Source organism: Rhinatrema bivittatum, chromosome 9, assembly GCF_901001135.1.
Source record: "Rhinatrema bivittatum chromosome 9, aRhiBiv1.1, whole genome shotgun sequence".
NCBI lineage: Eukaryota > Metazoa > Chordata > Amphibia > Gymnophiona > Rhinatrematidae > Rhinatrema > Rhinatrema bivittatum.
The window spans coordinates 234238809-234260024 of NC_042623.1; the positions used below are offsets into that span (position 1 = coordinate 234238809).

The 21216-nt window shown below is 46.0% G+C and overlaps 1 protein-coding gene across 17 annotated transcripts in view; it reads left to right on the forward strand.

The window, feature by feature from the left end:
• DLG1 (discs large MAGUK scaffold protein 1) overlaps positions 1 to 21216 on the forward strand; it is an 890153-nt gene that overhangs the window by 643475 nt on the left and 225462 nt on the right. For all 17 annotated transcript variants that reach the window (XM_029615884.1, XM_029615888.1, XM_029615886.1 and 14 more), the window contains one exon: positions 16747 to 16923. In XM_029615884.1, coding sequence (XP_029471744.1) covers positions 16747 to 16923 — 177 coding nt within the window. The remainder of the gene's footprint in view (positions 1 to 16746; positions 16924 to 21216) is intronic.

Genomic DNA, 21216 nt, shown 5'->3' on the forward strand with positions numbered 1-21216 from the left:
TATATACCCCTGCAGCGACATCAGCCTGCTAGTATTCTCCATCATCAGCAGATGGTGGACGTCCATTTCCCTACTGGGGATTGCTTCAAGTTTTAGAAGGAGAAAAAAGGAGGAAATATAATTCACCCCGCTCTCCTGCAGTGATACCAAATGGTCCCTCCCCAGGTTGAGAATTCCTGAGTTGATTTCCGTGGTCCCTCAGATGAGTGCCTTAGTCTGGTAGCTGTTATTTTTCAGCTGGCATGGACTTAGCTAACAGCTGAAAGGCAGCAGGTGCAGTCAGCCGAGCATGGCGGTGACGGTGTATGTCCTTTCCCCCCACATCTGGAGTCACGCTGTACTCAGCCCGGACGGGAGTGCAGAGGAGGAAGGTTTTTGTAGGTCTTCCTGCTCAGCGCAACAATCCAACGTTCGTTCCAGCCTCCGAGAGAGTTTAAGGAGCATAGGCATCCTGGCAGGTTGAGCAGCCCTTTTGGGTTAGGCCATGCTCTTAGACTTTTCTCTGTGCGCCGCATAGTAGGCCGTGGTGACATTTTTGCATGTCTTCCTGCACACAAGGCTGCCCTCTTCAGGACTGTTGGTTCATGCGAGTGCGTCCAGTTGTGTGCCCAGTTTTTGGACGCTTAGTTGGATGCCTGCTGAGGCGTCCAGTTGGTAGTGGCGTCTGCTTTGGGCATGTGCTTTCTCTACACACAATCTGGATGGACATTGCCTAAATTTTGGATGCTTATTTTTTTACAGCGCGAACTCAGCTGGACGCACACCTTTCAGTCGCCTGTTAAGTGTACTGAAAAATGGAAGGCGCCTATAGCTAAGAAACCTAAACAACTTATCCTCTGTGCTGCTTGCCATATTCAGGCATTTCAGCCTGGTGTTCCCTCTAACTTGTGCCAGCACTGCTTGGAGTCTCAGGGCGAAATTCCTTCATCTGATATTACTAAGCCCGGTTCTTCCCAGCCTGATGAGGGCCTAGGTAAAGATATACCCAAGAAACAACAAGGAAGGCAATCTATAAATGGGGCTGCCTCAGGGGCTACAATAAATGAACAAATCTGTATGTGTTTGGAGCTCAGGAGATTCAGTAATAGAGTTATGCTGATCGATGTGGAGACTGAATCCAGGCAAATGTAAATAAAGACACTTGGTTTTGGCACTTCCTTTTGACATTCAATCATCAATTCAGTCATTCTGTGTGCTGTGGCACCTGTATCCAGACGCATACAAATAAAGGCATTTTCAGATCAATTATTCAGCGCAACACTATTACTGAATCTCCTGAGCTCCAAATACATACAGATTTGTTCATTTATTTTAGCCCCTGAGGCAGCCCCATTTATAAGAGGCGAAACTCGTCCAGAGTCTGGCTTTTCCAAAGTATTTTCCAAAATATTTCGTCTCCATTTGAATAAAGTATTTTAAATTGGACATCTGGCATCTATTCTACTTTGTATACCCTAGGTAAAGTTGTGTCGGAGGGTGTGCTTGACCTTGGAACTTCCTTAACTCGCTCGTCAGCAGGGAAAGGTAGTTCAGTGAGCACAGGACAGGTGCCTCCTGATTTTAGTATGGGTTCTTCTGCCTTTTCTTGGGTGGAATTTTTTCAAGGATTACAATCTTTTCTTCAGACGCAACCTCTCGCATGCCAGGTGCTGCTGTTAAGCGTCAAAGTACACCTAAATCGGCAGCTGGTCTTTCTGACAGGGATCCGGATGGCACAGATGATGAAGCCGATCCTTGCTTCCCTGTAGGATGGGGAAATTCCTCTGGGATTGGAACCTTATTGGACAATATTGCGGTTCTTTCTTAGAGATGAGTTACCGGCTCTGATTTCCCATCATTAAAGATGCTGGGAGTCCCTGGGGCTGAATTTATATCTGAGCCAAAGAAAAATCCCATTTTGGTTTCTTTGCATAAAGCACCTCTTGTTTTTTTTCTTGTTATGGAGGCCATTCAAGAATTGATTGATCTTGAGTGGAGTACCCCGGTGGCTAATTTCAAAGGGGGATGAGTCTTGGAAGACCGGTACCCCTGGATCCAGTGGTGAGAGAGTGGTTGCATTTTCCAAAAGTGGACACGCTTGTGTGTGCAGTCACCAAATGGGCAACTATCCCATGGAGGGGTGAGCAGCCTTGAAGGATGCACACGATAGAAGGATTGAGGCCATCCTTATGCAAGCATTTGAAGTGGTGGTAATGACTTTGCAGGTAGCTTCTTCTTGTTCCCTGATGGCTTGCTCCTGTTTACTTCTCTCTCAGGAGGTCAGTGAATCTGGTGTCAATTCCAGGGCAGTGATGGAACCAGCAGCTGCCTTTTGGTCTGCACCTCTGCCAAAGGAGTAGCTTCTGTAATAGCGGCCAGGCGTCAATTATGGCTGAGAAATTGGTTGATCAATGCGACCTCCAATGCCAACCTTACGAAGTTACCCTTTAAAGGCTCGCTCTTGTTTGGGAGCGAGTTGGAGAAAATGGCCAATAAGTGGGACAAGTTCCCGGTACCTCAGTTGCCAGAAGGTAAGAAGCACTCGCCGCGCTCCTTTAGCATGAGAGGTCGTGCTAAGGGAGCCAAACATTTTCGATGCTACAGAGGAGAGTGGCCTTTCAGAGTACTTGACCTTTTGGTAGGTCTCAGTCCTTTCGTCCCAGACAGCCCAGACAAGGCTCAGGGAGTGGAGCCCCCCAAGCCTCCCAATGAAGGTGTGCTGACCCACACCCGGGAACAGGAGATGGGGGGTCGCCTCTCTCTCTTTTATCAGAGGTGGATCAAGATCACGTCAGACCAGTGGGTCTTGGAGGTGATACGAAATGGAAATGCGCTGGAGTTTCGCAGTGTTCCTTGTGACGTGTCCATGGTGTTTCCTTTACACTCCCAGCAGAAGAAGTAGGCGATGGAGTATACATTGTCAAGGCTTTTCTCAGTCTGAAGGCTGTGGTTCCAGTGCCCACATCTCAAGAAAATTTGATCCGATATTCCATTTATTTTGTTGTGCCCAAGAAGGAGAGCTCTTTCTGTCCCATCCTGGATCTGAGGTCAGCCATCATTTGCGGGTGACTCATTTTCGAATGGAAACCTTGTGCTCAGTGATGATGGGGGAGTTTCTGACCTCCTTGGATCTGTCAGAGGTGTACTTGCATATTCCCATCCGGCTAGAGCATCAACATTTTCTGAAATTCGCAGATTTGGGACATCATCAGTTTCGAGCACTGTGTTTTGGTCTGGCCACTGCGCCCAGAACTGTTTCCAAGGTTATGGTGGTGGTGGATGGCAGAGATGAGAGGTTGGGATTCTGGTATACCCGACTTGGAAGACTGGCTGATTTAGGCCAAGTCTTGGAAGAGAGCCTCCTGGTGTCATGCAGAGTGATCTCCTTGCTGCCAAGAGCAGTTTTCAGCCATCTCAGTCACTAGAGTATCTCGCTGTTCGGTTCAACACGAAGCAAGGCAGGGTTTTCCTGCTGGAGGTTTGTATTCAGAAATTGTTGGCGCAGGTGCATCTGTTGATGAACACAGTAAGCCTGACAGTGTGGTCCTATCAACAGGTGCTCTGATTGATGGCGGCGACCCTGGAAGGGATGCCATGGCATCTCTTCAGCACTCCCTGCTGTCTCATTTGGAGGCCCACGGTCTCAGGACTATTTGATTCGGCTCCACCTGCCGATGGAGGTCGTCTCAACTATAGTGATGGTTACATGTGGATCATCTAAGAAAAGGGGTTTCCCTAAAATTACCGGACTGGATAGTACTTACAACGGATGTGAGCCTCCAGGGTTGGGGTGCTCACTATCAGGAACTGACAGCGCAAGGGGTGCTGGAGTGCAGAAGAGTCTCTTTGGAACATCAGCTGGAAGCCTGGGCAGTCCGGTTGGCGTGCTTGCAGTTCAGTGACAGGCTAAGGGTCAAGCTGTCCGTAAAATGTCAGATAATGCAACAGTAGCCTTCATCAATCAGCAGGGAGGAACCTAGAGCCAGCAAGTGTCACAGGAAATAGACCAACTTATGGAATGGGCAGAAGTGCATCTTCAGGAGATCTCAGCCTTGTACATTTCAGGAAAAGACAATGTAAGAACAGACTTTCTCAGCAGGTAGAGTCTGGACCTAGGAGAATTGGTATTGTCAGACGAGGTGTTTCAGCTAATTTTGGATAACTAGAGCCTTCCATTTCTCGACCTGCTGGTAACTTCTTGTAATGCAAAGGTTCCTCGATTCTTTAGTTGCTGAAGAGATCCAAAGTCATTGGGTATTGATGCTCTCATGCAGGAATGGCCAGAGGACATGCTGCTGTATGCCTTCCCCCCCATGGCCCCTGTTGGGCAGATTGGTTTGGAGGATCGAGAATCACAGAGGGATGGTGCTTCTAGTGGCACCAGATTGACCCAGGAGACCATGGTATGCGGATCTGCGAAGGCTCCTGGTAGACTCACCCCTCCAGTTACCAGCAAACATGGATCTATTGTGGCAGGGGCCTGTTCTTCACAAAGATCTGACTGTCTTACGGTATGGCCCTTGAGAGGGCTTACTTGCTGAAGCATAGATATTCTACTGTGGTGATTGCCACCTTGCTACAAGCAAGAAAGGTCTCCATTCCCTTAGCCTATATGCAGGTTTGACGAGTGTTTGAGGCTTGATGTGAAGATTGAAGAGTTCTTCCTCATTTGGTTAAGATCCCGCTGATTTTGTAATTTTTTCAGGATGGATTGAATAAAGGCTTGGCCCTTAATTCCTTAGAAGTACAGGTAGTGGCTGTTGCCTGTTTCAGGGGTCAGGTGAATGGTGGACCCTTTTTGGCCATCCAAATAAATTGCAGGAAGACCTTGTGAGACTGGAAAATTGGGCATCCAAATGGCAGATGAAATTTAGTGTGGATAAGTGCAAGATGATGCATATAGGGAAAAATAACCCATGCTATAGTTACAAAATGTTAGGTTCTATATTAGGAGCTACCACCCAAGAAAGAGATCTAGGCGTCATAGTGGATAACACATTGAAATCATCGGTTCAGTGTGCTGTGGCAGCCAAAAAAGCAAACAGAATGTGGGGAATTATTAGAAAGGGAATGGTGAATAAAACAGAAAATGTCATCATGCCTCTGTATCGCTCCATGGTGAGACCGCACCTTGAATACTGTGTACAGTTCTGGTCGCTGCATCTCAAAAAAGAAATAGTTGCGATGGCGAAGGTACAGAGAAGGGCGACCAAAATGATAAAGGGAATGGAACAGCTCCCCTATGAGGAAAGACTAAAGAGGTTAGGACTTTTCAGCTTGGAGAAGAGACGGCTGAGGGGGGGATATGATAGAGGTGTTTAAAATCATGAGAGGTCTAGAATGGGTAAATGTGAATTGGTTATTTACTCTTTCGGATAATAGAAAGATTAGGGGGCACTCCATGAAATTAGCATGTGGCACATTTAAAACTAATCGGAGAAAGTTCTTTTTCACTCAACGCACAATTAAACTCTGGAATTTGTTGCCAGAGGATGTGGTTAGTGCAGTTAGTGTAGCTGTATTTAAAAAAGGATTGGATAAGTTCTTGGAGGAGAAGTCCATTACCTGCTATTAATTAAGTTGACTTAGAAAATAGCCACTGCTATTACTCGCAACAGTAACATGGAATAGACTTAGTTTTTGGGTACTTGCCAGGTTCTTATGGCCTGGATTGGCCACTGTTGGAAACAGGATACTGGGCTTGATGGACCCTTGGTCTGACCCAGTATGGCATGTTCAAATGTGGCCTGTTTCTTGAAAGGAGTGAAACATCTTCGTCCTCCCTTGCTATTATCGGTGCCCTTGTGGAGTCTTAATCTGGTTTTGGATTTCTTAGCAGGCACTACGTTTCGACCACTGCGTAGCCTTTCCTTGTGTTTGCTGACATTGAAAACAGTGTTTCTTGTGCTGATTTGTTCTGCGTGTAATTTCCAAGCTGCAGGCCTTGTCTTGTTCCTTCGAGTGACTTCAGGGGCGATTCAGCTGTCTACTGTTCCTTTTTGCCAAAAATGGACTTGCATTTTCACTTGAATCAATCAATTTCCATACTGTCTCTAGATGTGGAGGAATATCGCCTGTTGTGACCCTTGGATGTCAAGAAACATATTGTGAGGAATTTGAAGGTTTCTAAACCTTTCCGGAAGACGGATCGCCTGTTTGTCCTCCACAGTGGAGGTAAACAGGGTGAGCCAGCTTCGCGGGCTACAATAGCTTGCTAGATTAAGGAGATAGTCACAGCCGCGTATGTGGATGCTGAGCAACTGTTCTCCTAGGACAAGCAGGATGGTAGTCCTCACATGTGGGTGACATCATCCGATGGAGCCCGACATGGAAAACGTTTGTCAAAATTTCTAGAAGCTTTGATCAGCACACTGAGGATGCCCAGCATGCCATTATCCATGTGTCCATGCGAGGTCCCCCTTTAGTCTCTTCTTTTCCGCGGTGCAGTTGTCTTGAGGTTCATGGAGCTCCACTCTTTTCTCAGGTTTTTTTGCCAAAAAGTGTCGTTTTCCTGTTTCCATCGTCTGATCCTCCTTCTTGGTCTGTGCCTCCTCGGCGTGGTAGGTTAATGTTGCTGTTTTTTCGCTTCGTTGTGGACGATTCCGAACATCTCGCCTATAGATGACAACCAGTCATTGACCACACGCCGGGTAATGTTTATGGCGTCCAGTTTTCGCCGGTGCCTCCAGTGCCTGCGGACCATATCCATCATGGATCCATATGAGGTTTGTATCCTCTGCCTGGGGGCCTCGCACGATGTCCAGGGGTGTCGCTTGTGTGATCAGATGACCCCCAAAGACATCATGCACATCTTGATTAGATGGACAAACTTTTCAGTTCTTCCAAGTCTGCTCTATCCACACCCGTGTTGGAGTCATCCACGCCGAGAGGCCGCAGGGAGCCCCTTGATACGCTCCCTCTCACTACTTCTCTCTCCACTTCCTCGAAGGATCGTGGGGACAGTGACCAATTCTCCATGATCTCACCGATGTTCCGAACATCGGGATCAACCACCTCCTCGGTGCCAGGGAAAGACCAGGCCGAGCACTGTGAGAGATCCTGCAAGCATTGACACCAGTTGCCGTCGGCACACAGCTTCAATTCTGGGGCAGTACTAGCGGCAACCATACTGCCACCGAAGGGACCCCAGCCATCGGAGACCCCGTCCTACGATGTCCCTGGGAGTCCCAGGTGTTTCCCATCAATATCTGTGTCAGGCACTGTGCCATCTCGGAGACCCGAGGAAGAACCAGTCACGCCTTGTCCCCCCTCCTTCAGTCCTGGCCTCACCGGACTTCCAGGAGGATCTGGACCGCAGGGCTCAGACCTCTGTGCTCAGACCTCTCCAGAGCGTTGTCGCCTGTGCCACTGGCCCCCATACCGGTGCTGGAGCCCCTGCTGTCTATCCTAGCACCCCTGCTTGAGCATCTGGTCATCCCTTTAGGCGCCCTACTGACACAACTGGCGCCCGAGGGGCCTTCGATCCCCCAATGGCCACCAATGGGGGATCGAGACTTCCCCGAGACTTTACACAGACTCCCGCGACCCCGGTACCTTCGATGGTCCTAGTGGGGAGAAAGGGCCTTACAACCCATGAGGGATGATTCCACAGAGTCTTCCTCCGATTACTCGGATGACCCCCCTCTCAGATCCTCCCCCATTGGAGGAAAGGTGTTGGTTAACCCCCCCCCCCAAAAAGATCTGTCCTTTTCGGGGTTTGTTAGGGCCATGGCCGAGGCTATCTCCTTCCAACTGCTCATGGAGGAGGATGTGCAACACAAGATGCTGCAAGTACTTCAGTTTGTCGACACTCCTAAGGGAGATCATGGCAGTTTCCATCCACGACATCTTCAAGAACCTCCTCCTTCGGATGTGGGAGCACCCGATCTTTATCTCTCCTGTCAATAGAAAGGAAGATACCACCTATTTGGTGCAGCAAGCCGTGGGGCTCAAAAAGCAGCACCTTCCCCCACCAGTCGGTGGTCATAGAGTCTGCCCTTAAGAAAGCCAGACGCTCACACCTCTGCCCCTCCGGTGCGAGAACATAGGGAGCTCAATGCCTTCAGCAGCAAGGTCTTCCAGGGCACCATGCTTATTACCCAGATTGCCGTCTACCATTTGTACATGACTCAGTAAAACCAGAACCTATGGAAGTGAATCCAGGATCTTACGGAGACCCTAACGCAGCCGCAGAAGGACACGCTCTCCACTATTGTCCTGCAGGGCTTCGAGGCTGGCAAGCATAAGGTGCAATCCACCTACGTCTTTGAAACTGCAGCTTGTGTAGCCGCCATGGGCATCGGTGCCAGTAGGATGGCCTGGCTCAGGGCTTCTGATATCTGTCAAGAGCTGCAGGAGAAACTGGCTGACCTCCCCTGCATAGGTGACAATCTCTTTGGGGATAAGGTCCAGGATGCAGTAGCAAAGTTGAAGGACCACCATGAACACCCTTCAACAGCTTTCTGCTAGTGCTTCTGACGCCCCTTTCTCAGCCAGGAAATCTTCCAGGCCAGGATCCAGGAAGTCCTTCTACAGACAGAAGACGTATTATCCTCTGGCCTCCCGAGCTCACATGCCATGCACTAGCTCCAGGGGCCACCCCCACCAGCAGTGAGCACCCAGGCCCCAGCAAGCCCCGGCTAGGGCTTTTGACTGGCGGCAAGGGAGCACAAGTCACTTGACGCCGGATCCCCCAATGTTAGGCAGGCTCGTTGGCTTCGCCCATCGCTGGGAGGATGTCACCTCAGACCGATGGGTCCTTACCATAATCTGTCAGGAGTCCCATCTCAACTTCCAACAGCTCCCAGGGACCTCTTCCCCATGTCAATCGTGGGGTTTGTCCGCCCAGCAGGTCATACTTCAAACGGAACTCTCCACCCTTCTCGCAGCAGGTGCGGTAGAGCCTGTCCCTCACCCCCAGCAGGGCCGAGGGTTCTATTCCAGGTATTTCCTAATTCCAAAAAGGAATGGCGGCTTATGCCCATCCTTTACCTCAGGGCGTTGAACAAATTTCTCTCTAGAAAAGATAAAGATGGTCTCTCTGGATACGCTGATTCCCCTCTTCAGAAGAGGAGACTGGCTTTGCTCCCTTGATCTCAACGAAGCTTACGCTCACATAGCCAATTTCCCCGGCCACAGCAAACACCTCCATTTCGTGGTGGGGAAGGCTCACTATCAGTACAAGGTGCTGCCTTTTGGGTTGGCCTCAGCCCCTCACATCTTCACTAAATGCTTGGCTGTGTATCTCAGGCGTCGTGCACTGCATGTCTTCCCGTACCAAGACGACTGGTTAATCAAGAGTGATTCCTGCGCAGGGGCACTGAGTGCATTAGCCCTGACAGTGCAGGTTCTCCAAGCCTTGGGGTTCATGTTCAGCTACCCAAAATCTCACTTCTGCCCATCTCCTCAGCTGGACTTCATAGGCACCAGACTAGACACAGTGCTGGCAAAGGCATTTTTGCCACACAATCGAGCTCTTGCCCTCGCCTCGCTGGTGGCCTCCATCAGTAGTAGCCGGCAGGGGTCTACCCACCTTCTGCTCTGTTTGCTGTGCCACATGGCAGCTTCCATCCACGTTACCCTTCTCACCCGTTTGTGCATGCAGAGGGCTCAATGGACCTTGCAGTCACAGTGGCAACAGGCCTTTCAGGACCTCGAAACTTGCGTTGTATTCATGGAACCCACGGGCTTCTCTCCTGGAGGGAATACCTCTCCAATTTGGATCAGGGGATTCCCTTCCAAACTCCTCCTCCTTAAGTGATTCTCACTATCGATGCCTCTCCTCAGGGTTGGGGAGACCATGTGGACGGCCTCCACATGCAGAGTCTCTGGACTGCTCACAAACCCGTTATCAAATAAAATTTCTGGAGCTTTGGGCGATCCGTAACGCCCTATGGGTATTCAGAGACCAGTTGTCACACAAAGCAGTGCTGATCCAGACGGACAACCAGGTGGCAATGGGGTATATCAACAAACAGGAAGCCACGTGCTCATACCTCCTCTGTCACAAGGCAAGACCTGGGTCCTGTCGCAGGGGATGTCGTTGCACGCGACGTACCTGCCTGGGACTCTGAATGTGCTGGCAAACCGGCTGAATCGCTCCTTCCAGCCACACGAATTGTCCCTGAACTCGGAGTTAGCGGCCAAACTGTTTCGTCGGTGGGGGACACCAGATGTGGACGTTTTCTTCTCCCCACACAATCACAAGGTGATCAGGTTCTGCTCCCTGTCAGGGGGGGGGGGGGGGCAGGCATCTCGCCCGCGATGCCTTCTTCCTCCTCTGGGGGAGAGGTCTGCTGTATGCATACCCTCCTCTCCCACTCCTCCTGAAGACCCTGTGAAGCTTCAACAGGACAAACGGACCATGATCATCGTGGGGCCTTTTTGGCCACGACAGGCCTGGTTGCATATGCTGCGGGACCTGTCGATCAGGCCCCCCATCCAACTGGGGATTGTGCCCAATCTGCTCACACAGAATCAGGGCACCCTGCACCATCCAAACCTCCAGGCGCTGGCCTTGACGACTTGGATTTTGAGCACCTAGTCCTTCAACCCTTGGCCATCTCAGACAGTGTCAACCAGGTGTTGGTAGCTTCTAGGAAACCTTCCACCAGAAAGTCCTACAGCTTGAAAAGGAGAAGATTCTCCATCTGGTGTGCGGGGCAGGGCTTGGATTCATTCACATGCCCCCCTTCCCCAGCTGTTGGATTACTTGTGGCACCTTTCTGAGTCTGGGCTTCAAACCAGCTCAGTCAGGGTCCATCTCAGCGCTGGGAGGGTGTACCATCGAGGCATCACTGGTACACCCATGTCAATGCAGCCTTTAATAGGTCGCTTTATGAGGGGCCTGCTCCAGCTGAAGCCCCCTCTTCGGCCTCCTGTTGCATCCTGGGCCCTCAGTGTTGTCCTGGCGCGGTTCATGCTTCCCCTCCCTTTGAGCCGCTGCGCTCCTGTGCCACAAAGTTCTTCACCTGGAAAGTTATTCTCCTGGTGGTGATTACTTCGGTTCGTAGAGTAAGTGAGCTTCATACACGAGGTTTTTTCACGATCATGTGGTCTTGCGTACACACCCTAAGTTTCTGCCTAAGGTTGTGACTGATTTCCACCTTAATCAGTCTATCGTTTCACCCACCTTCTTTCCTAGGCCTCATTCCCACCCAGGGGAGCTGGTTCTTCATACTCTGGAATCAAGAGGGCCTTGGCTTTCTATTTAGATTGCACAGCCAGTCACAGGCAGTCCACTCAGCTCTTTGTGTCCTTCAATACAAACAGGTTGGGAGTGGCAGTGGGTAAACAGACCTTATCCAACTGGCTGACGGATTGCATTACCTTCTGCTATGCATAATCTGGCCTTCCTCTGGCTGACAGAGTTAAAGCTCACTCTGTTCGGGCCATGGCGATGTCAGTGGCTCATCTGCGAGCAGTCCCCGTCGAAATTTGCCAGGCCTCAACATGGAGTTCTCTTCACGCATTTGCGGCTCACTACTGCTCGGACAAGGATGGTTGTCAGGACAGTGCCTTTGGTCAGTCCATCCTGCGCAGTGTGTTCCAGACCTGAACACAACTCTTCCATCCTAGTACCCCTGATGGGAGTCAGGTAGTCGCCCGCCAAACAACAGCACCACAATTGTTGTTGTGCCCATTGGCACCTTGTTTGGTAATTGTTGGCCTCTCTTGCTAACGGGGGACACCCTGGAGCTTGGTACTCATCCACATGTGAGGACTACCATCCTGCTTGTCCTAGGAGAAAGGGCAGTTGCTTACCTGTAACAGGTGTTCTCCTAGGACAGCGGGAGTTGGCCCTCAGGAATCCCACTCACCTCCCCACGGAGTTGGGTTCTCCTTCCAGTTTGTTGCTTTATTTTTTTGCTCGTCTTTTATCTATATTACGAGACTGAAGGGGGGGGGGGGGCATGCGTGGATAGTGACATGCTGGGCATGCTCAATGTGCTGGTCAAAGCTTCTAGAAACTTTGACAAACGTTTTCGTGCCAGACTCCATCAGATGAATTCACCCACATATGAGGACTAACATCCTGCTGTCCTAGGAGAACACCTTTTACAAGTAAGCTACTGCGCTTTACCTAGTCAGGTTAGGGCTCATTCCACTAGGGCTCAGGCAGTGTCATGGTAGGAAGTTAAATTGTCATCTCCCATCAATTGCAGAGCCGTGACATGGTCTTCCTTACACACCTTTTCCAGGTATTATTGACTGGATGTGCAGGAGGATGCAGCCTTTGCACGTGCGATTTTGATTGGGCCACGGGTAGCCGCCTGCCCTATTCGAGAGCAGCTGGGGTACATCCCATTGGCTCTGGATTCATCTGTCTAGATGCTAAGAAATGAGAAATTACTTCTTACCCGATAATTTCCTTTTCTTTAGACCAGACAGATGAATCCAGCTTCCTGCCCTTGGCTGCCGAATGATTGTGCAGCCGTGGCTACGTGTTAATGGTAAGTGTTAATCCAGTCCCTAAACTAGTGTTAATACATTCTTCCTCTGAGCTCAGTGTTTCCTGTACTGAAATGGTTATCTGTTGTTAATCAAGTTTTTGCTAGTCTGTCCACAGTTAGCTTTTTTTTTTTTTAACTCTTTATTTTCAATACTTTTTTAAACAATTTAAGTCAAAGTTGACATTACAGAATTGAAAGACAATAAAAAGAAAGATAAAGGAAATGATTAACAAGGTCATTGTCTTTAAAAGACCTCAAATTGGGAATTTATTATGAACATATAAAAGTAAGGAAAATAAAGAGCTGCCAATTAACAAATACACTCCGCTGTATCATAGACACAATAGGAAAGCTGATCTAAGAGGAAATAGGCAAGGGTCTTTCTCTATTCTGCAGAAAACCCTCCAGCTGATCAGGATCTAAGAAAATATATTTCAGTGTACCTAATTTAACAATCCATCTGCAAGGAAATTGAAGAAGAAATTATGCACCCATATCAACCCTCGTTTTTTCAGCAAAACAGCCTTCCCTATGAGCTGCGTCACTTTAGCGACATCAGGAAATAAAGCTAGATGCTGGCCGCAAAAACTTTTATCCATCATCCAAATTCTATCATGCTCTAAAGCATACACTACAAGTAAAGTAGTAGTACCTTGAATTTCAATTTGAGAATCTTGAAGTACAGCTGTTAAGTTTTCAAAGACTTTAGGATGAATAGGACATACATAATAGATTAAAATAGCTACTGCTAATCTTGCTTGACACACTATGGACAAATTTCCCATGTAGTTGTTCATAGTGCACTCAACATGTTTCTCTCATTCTTTATTGTAGTCTGCATCACATGTTGTGCACGTAATGAAACACCAATGAAAGGTACACCCCATTGCCCACGTTACATATTACACAGTCAGTTCTAGTCATTACCACTACTAGAAGGGCATACAAGTTGCCAGTCTGAAGATTTGAGTCTGTAGACCCCCATCACTGCACTGTATACACCAAGATCACATGGGGCAGGTTTAAGCATTTGGTTAATTTAGGATGTTACACTTTGTAAAACAATGCACATAGTTAAATGGTAACATCTGAATCCACAAATGACCTTCATTTTCATGTTTTGCTTACTGATTAATATATACAACAACTTTGACACCAGTGTATGGGGGGGGGAAAGCTATGAAATGTGCCGTTATCCATGTTTTAAAATGAAAATTCATGCTGTTTGCAGAAGTAGACATATGTAGTAGAGATGTGAATCGTGTGCCAGATCGTCTTAATGATCAGATTCGGCTGTGGGGGGGGGGGGGGGGGGGGGGGAAATCTGATTGTTAAGATATGTGAATTGGAATCGTTTCCGATTCCAATTCACATCGCTAATTTTTTTTTTTTTAGAGAGGCCCATGCCGCTAAAAAAAAACCCACCCGACCCTTTAAATCGACCCCCCTTAGCCTCCCCCACCCTCCCGACCCCCCCAAAACCTTTTAACATTACCTGGTGGTCCAGGGGGGCCTCGGGGGACGATTTCCCGTTCCCAGGCATCAGCTGCGCTAAAAAAAAGAATGGCGCCGATGCCCCTTTGCCCTTACCATGTGACAGGGTATCCGTGCCATTGGCCGGCCCCTGTCACATGGTAGGAGCACTGGATGGCCCTATTATATAATAGGGGCTGATGAGTAAAGATGTACAGTCTATAGCATCAGCCCCTATTATATAATAGGGGCTGATGAGTAAAGATGGCCGGCGCCATCATTAAAGATGGCGCCGGCCATCCAGTGCTCCTACCATGTGACAGGGGCCGGCCAATGGCACGGATACCCTGTCACATGGTAAGGGCAAAGGGGCATCGGCGCCATTTTTTTTTTGGGCAGCTGATGCCTGGGAACGGGAAATCGTCCCCCGAGGCCCCCCTGGACCACCAGGTAATGTTAAAAGGTTTTGGGGGGGTCGGGAGGGTGGGGGAGGCTAAGGGGGGTCGATTTAAAGGGTCGGGTGGGGGTTTTTTTTTATCGGGCCATCGGCGCCATTTTAATTAGTGGCAGCCAAAATGGCGCCGATGGCCCGAGAGCAGGAGATCACGCCGGGACCCCCCCCCCCCCCCATTGGACCACCAGGTAATTTAACATTTTGGGGGGGTTCGGGAAGGTGGGGGAGGGTAAGGAATTGGTTTTAAAGGGTCGGGGTGGGTTTAGGGGTTGTTTCGGTGTGCAGGTTTTCCCGCCCTCCCCCAAATAATTCCCGTGCCCTATTTAACGATTTAGGACGGTTTATGACGATAAATCGGGGGCATTTGTATTGTATCATGCACTCTGACGATTTAGGACGATTTTAAAATTATCTGACGATAATTTTAATCGTTCAAAAACGATTCACATCCCTAATATGTAGCAAAATGTAGTTGTCACCTTAAAGAAGATTCATGTAGTGTTTAGTATTTTGTTGTGTGTTAAACCTCAGATAAAGAATTACTTGCTGTGATCTGTTGCTATAGTGATGCAGTATAGAAAAGACAAAATAGTTTAGACTCTGGCTTGTTTCATTATGTAAGCATTTTAGTAATTGAATAAAAACTGTATTCCTTGTCTGGTATATTAATGAAACATATTTATGGGTATAAAAAAATTGTTTAAATTTTTAACCATATCTGAAAGAGAAATTAAGATGGGTGGTTTTGAGTTAGTATTTTAATATTTTCTCACCCCCTTATCTTCATTTGGTTGTCTTTTTAAAAGCATACTTTGTTTTGATTTTTATCTCCCTGTTAAGGGATGTTACCTGTTATAAAGAACCAGTATTAAAAAAATTGGTTTCCAATGATTATTCATGATGGTAGAAGGGAGTGTCAGCATTTTAAGTGTGACACATTTTAATTTTAGCTATCCTTTTATATAATCTTTAGGTTCTAAAGCTGAATTATTGAACAAACATTTGCACAATTGGTGATATCAAATCTGGTTTTCATATTTCATTTTATTCTGTCAAACACAGTCTCTTCAGCACGGTCTTGTGCACTGACGTTTAGTGCAATTTTGAAGATGGTAAATTTGTTTCTCCTAAGACAAGCAGGATGGTAGTCCTCACACATGAGTGACATCGGATGGAGCCCAGCACAGAAAATTTGTTAAAGTTTCTAGAAACTTTGACTGGCACAGCATGCCATTATCCGCGTGTCCACGCGATGTCCCTCTTCAGTCTCATTTTTTCCACAGAGCTTTTATCTCGCGGTTGTTGGAACTCTGCTGTTTACATTGTGGTTTTTTATTGTTTCCCGGTCGATTACAGACCAGGGTCCCTCTTTCTCCAGGTTAGTGCCTTGGTAGGGTGGCGCTGTAAGTTTTCTTCCTTCCTCGCAGTCGATTCCTGGCAGTGTCGTTCGGTGGCCACCAGTCATCAACCGCTCACCAGCTCTTTTTTATGATGTTCAGTTTTTGACAATGCCCCCAGTGCCCACAGACCATGTCTATCACAGATCCACACGAGGTCTGTATCCTCTGCCTAGGGGCAATGCATGACATCTGAGGGTGTCATCTTTGCGATGAAATGACCCCCAAAGGCCGTAGGGCCTATCTGAACAAGATGGAGAAATTGTATTTCCTTCTGCTATGCGCAGGCAGACCTTCAGCTTGGAGGCCATCTCAAGGCTCACTTGGTCAGAGCCATGGCGGCTTTGGTGGCCCACTTGCGAGCAGTTCCTGTAGCCAAGATCTGCAAGGCTGCGACGTAGAGTTCTCTCCACACTTTCGCCGCCCATTACTGCTTGGACAGGGAAGCCCATTACAACAGCAACTTCAGCCAGTCAATCCTGCGGAATCTTTTTCAGCTGGTTAGGTGCTGCTTGTTGTTCGGAATCAACCTGTAGCTATGTATTCACCTGTGTGTGAGGACTGCCATCCTGCTTGTCCTAGGAGAAAGCAGAGTTGCTTACCTGTAACAGGTGTTCTCCTAGGATATAGCAGGATGTTAGTCTCACAAAACCCGCCTGCCACCCCACGAGTTGGGTTTCTCCTGTTTATTTTATTTTTTGTAATTCTGTGTTAGGAGACTGAAGAGGGACTCCGCATGGATAGTGGCATGCTGGGCATGTTCAATGTGTCAGTCAAAATTTCTAGAAAGATTGTCATAAGTTTTCTGTGTCGAGCTCCATCCAATGATGTCACCCATGTATGAGGACTAACATCCTGCTGTCCTAGGAGAACACCCGTTACAGGTAAGCAACTCTACTTTTTACAGCTGTGGGAAGTGTCTTTCCTGCAACAGCAACTAGAATATTTTGTGTTTCAGTTAATATAATGTCTTCCTCTCCCCCAAACTTAGAGCCCTTTTTGACTACGACAAGACAAAAGACAGTGGCCTTCCCAGCCAAGGACTGAATTTCAAATTTGGAGATATCTTGCACGTTATCAATGCTGCTGATGATGAATGGTGGCAGGCACGGCAAGTAACACCGGATGGAGAGAGCGACGAAATCGGAGTGATTCCAAGCAAACGCAGGTACGCTACCTAATTTTCATGCTTGAGCCATTCCATTGCGGTTGTCTTTGATGCTATGCAGGGTTGAAAAATTGAATTAAAAATATTTAATCCTTTAAATTAAGGAAGCTAACCAAATTGGTAGTGCAGTAATAATGGGAGACTTCAATTACCCCAATATTGACTGGGTAAATGTATCATCGGGTCATGCTAGAGAGATAACGTTTCTGGATGGAATAAATGATAGCTTTATGGAGCAATTGGTTCAGGAACCGACGAGAGAGGGAGCAATTTTAGATCTAATTCTCAGTGGAGCACAGGACTTGGTGAGAGAGGTAACGGTGGTGGGGCCGCTTGGCAATAGTGATCATAATATGATCAAATTTGATTTAATGACTGGAAGAGGAACAGTGTGCAAATCCAAGGCTCTCGTGCTAAACTTTCAAAAGGGAAACTTTGATAAAATGAGAAAAATTGTTAGAAAAAAACTGAAAGGAGTAGCTGCAAAAGTAAAAAATGTCCAAGAGGCGTGGTCATTGTTAAAAAAATACCATTCTAGAAGCACAGTCCAGATGTATTCCACACATTAAGAAAGGTGGAAAGAAGGCAAAACGATTACCGGCATGGTTAAAAGGGGAGGTGAAAGAAGCTATTTTAGCCAAAAGATCTTCATTCAAAAATTGGAAGAAGGATCCAACAGAAGAAAATAGGATAAAGCATAAATGTTGGCAAGTTAATTGATAAGACAGACTAAGAGAGAATTTGAAAAGAAGTTGGCTGTAGAGGCAAAAACTCACAGTAAAAACATTTTTAAATATATCCAAAGCAGAAAGCCTGTGAGGGAGTCAGTTGGACCGTTAGATGATCGAGGGGTTAAAGGGGCACTTAGAGAAGATAAGGCCATCGCGGAAAGATTAAAAGATTTCCTTGCTTCGGTGTTTACTGAAGAAGTTAATAAACATGTGGATAAAGGTGAACCGGTGGATATAGTATACTTGGATTTTCAGAAGGCGTTTGACAAAGTTCCTCATGAGAGGCTTCTAGGAAAAGTAAAAAGTCATGGGATAGGTGGTGATGTCCTTTCGTGGATTGCAAACTGGCTAAAAGACAGGAAACAGAGTAGGATTAAATGGACAATTTTCTGAGTGGAAGGGAATGGACAGTGGAGTGCCTCAGGGATCTGTATTGGGACCATTACTTTTCAATATATTTATAAATGATCTGGAAAAAATACGATGAGTGAGATAATCAAATTTGCAGATGACACAAAATTGTTCAGAGTAGTTAAATTACAAGCAGATTGTGATAAATTGCAGGAAGACCTTGTGAGACTGCAAAATTGGGCATCCAAATGGCAGATGAAATTTAATGTGGATAAGTGCAAGGTGATGCATATAGGGAAAACTAACCCATGCTATAATTACACAATGTTTATTAGGTGCTACAACCCAAGAAAGAGATCTAGGTGTCATAGTGTATAACACATTGAAATCGTCGGTTCAGTGTGCTGCGGCAGTCAAAAAAGCAAACAGAATGTTGGGAATTATTAGAAAGGGAATGGTGAATAAAATGGAAAATGTCATAATGCCTCTGTATCGCTCCATGGTGAGACCGCACCTTGAATACTGTGTACAATTCTGGTTGCCGCATCTCAAAAAAGATATAATTGCGATGGAGAAGGTACAGAGAAGGGCTACCAAAATGATAAGGGGAATGGAACAACTCCCCTATGAGGAAAGACTAAAGAGGTTAGGAATTTTCAGCTTGGAGAAGAGACGACTGAGGGGGGGATATGATAGAGATGTTTAAAATCATGAGAGGTTTAGAACAGGTAGATGTGAATCGGTTATTTACTTTTTCGGATAGTAGAAAGACTAGGGGGCACTGCATGAAGTTAGCATGGGGCACATTTAAAACTAATCAGAGAAAGTTCTTTTTTACTCAACGCACAATTAAACTCTGGAATTTGTTGCCAGAGGATGTGGTTAGTGCAGTTAGTATAGCTGTGTTTAAAATAGGATTGGATAAGTTCTTGGAGGAGAAGTCCATTACCTGCTATTAAGTTCACTTAGAGAATAGCCACTGCCATTAGCAATGGTAACATGGAATAGAATTAGTTTTTGGGTACTTGCCAGGTTCTTATGGCCTGGATTGGCCACTGTTGGAAACAGGATGCTGGGCTTGATGGACCCTTGGTCTGACCCAGTATGGCATTTTCTTATGTTCTTATGTTTTCTTAAATCTGAGAAGCAGGATATGCCAGTGAATACAAAAAAGGATGAAAAGCAACTTTGTCATCCTAGCTTCAGCGAGGAAGTAGTGCCATTTGCTTTAGTTAAGTGACATGTTTGCTTACCAAACATATATTGGATCTTTGTATATGTTCCAACATTACTTTGTTATGAGAGGCAGTTTAAAACTTAAAATGGGATATTCTATAGTGCCACTGATAATTGAAAACAAAATATATTAAATCTAGAATATTTTTTCTGATCCTAATAAAGAGGAATATTACTTATAATGGATCTTTTTGGGGTGAGGGTTGGTTATAGCAGACAAATGATAGGGCAAATTGAGCACCGGGGTCACACTAGCCCACCATCTTTATGTACAAATATTTGAATAGAAAAAAAAAAGATTTTATGTTCTGTTTTTGTGTACATCTTAACAAATGTATGGAGATAAGCTATATTGAAAACCAGCCAATGCGGATAATTTGAGAGCAATACCCAAAAAAGAAGAGAGAAGAGAAACAAAATACATCTTAACATACAATTGGACTAGGGTAGGTTCTAAAACAGAAGAGGGCAAGATTTACTATATACTTGACAAGTACACACAAACTATAAACCTGCTGTGGATAGGAAAATATTACTGCCCTAATATAACTTGCCTTAAGTTACCAATGAAAAAAATTCTAATATTCATATATAAAGAACCCAGAGGCTGCTGAAGTCATTTGAGTGAAAGAAGAGTTGATCTTGATGCCAATACAGATATACAGTATCTTGCCCCTAAATTTAATCTGGCATTTAGTGTAACCTGGGTTCAATAACAGGGACTAGGCTTTCACTGTTCTTCCCACTTGCCAACTTCTCTATTATAAGTCAAAGAAATACATTTTTCTGACTTAAAGAAATGTAGAACTTACTTATTGGTTGTAAAATAAAATGTTTATCTTTAGATTCAATGATCCCCTCGCAGTCTAATACTTCTTTATATACTCCTCCTTTCCTCTCCCTCACGACAATATCAACTCTAATGCCTTAACAGCCCCCACTACATTTTCTACCTCAACAACCACCACAACTCCTTTCCCCTGTATATATAACTTCTTCTCCCCTTTTTCTCTTAATATATAACCCATTCTGTACATATTATTCCAGCTGTATATATCTCATTCCTTACATATTGTTTCCAGCCTTATATATATTTTTTTCTTTTCCCTTATCCCCTGTATGCATAGTCTTCTCCTTTTAATAATGCCTTTATATCTCGTAATATATAATTCTTTCTCCTTATACTATGTATACATAGTCTTCTCCTATTTGTCTTTCTTACCTAGTTATATTCTGTTTTATTTTACTATTGCAAATATCTAATAACTGTCACTACTCTTCAAGTTGTCTTATAACCGTTAACTCCCCCCTCCAAGTTTCCTACTCCCTGTTCCATGTAATTCCTCTGTTATGTTACTTGTAAACCGATATGATATATTTTCGAATACCGGTATATAAAAACTGTTAAATAAATAATGTATCATTCAAAACAGAATAATTTCAAACAGCAAATAAAATACAGCTCCTTTCTGTGATTGTTTATCAGAATCAAAACAAACGTTAAACACCTTTTTATTCCTAGAGTCCTTGATCTGTTTCTTACAGTTCTCTTGTTTTTACTTCAAAGTCTGATTCCTATAGTAGTTCTTTTCCATTTAAAACCACTACTGTATGCATTTCAGCTGGCTGCATTTAGAATGAAAGTTATATCAAGAGTCCTTCAACTCTCTAAGGTTCTGGTTAGGTCGCAGGACTGGCACCAGTTCAGGTCTGCTGTCTTTCTCTCTCTCTCTCTCTCTCTCTCAAGGCTCTCAGCAGGACTGAAGTAAATCCCTCCCCTTGGTGAATTATAAATGTGGCTCCCAATCTTCTGTGGTGCTGCAAAATCCAGCCATTCCCAATGAATTGGCTGGTTCCTGAACAATTGCTGTATGAAACCATGGACTAAGCCAGGTCGATGTGAAGAAGAGGCAGTTGGACAGCGAGTTTAACTTCCTCCTCCCCTGCTGCTGGTTGATACCTTTCTTCCCTCCAG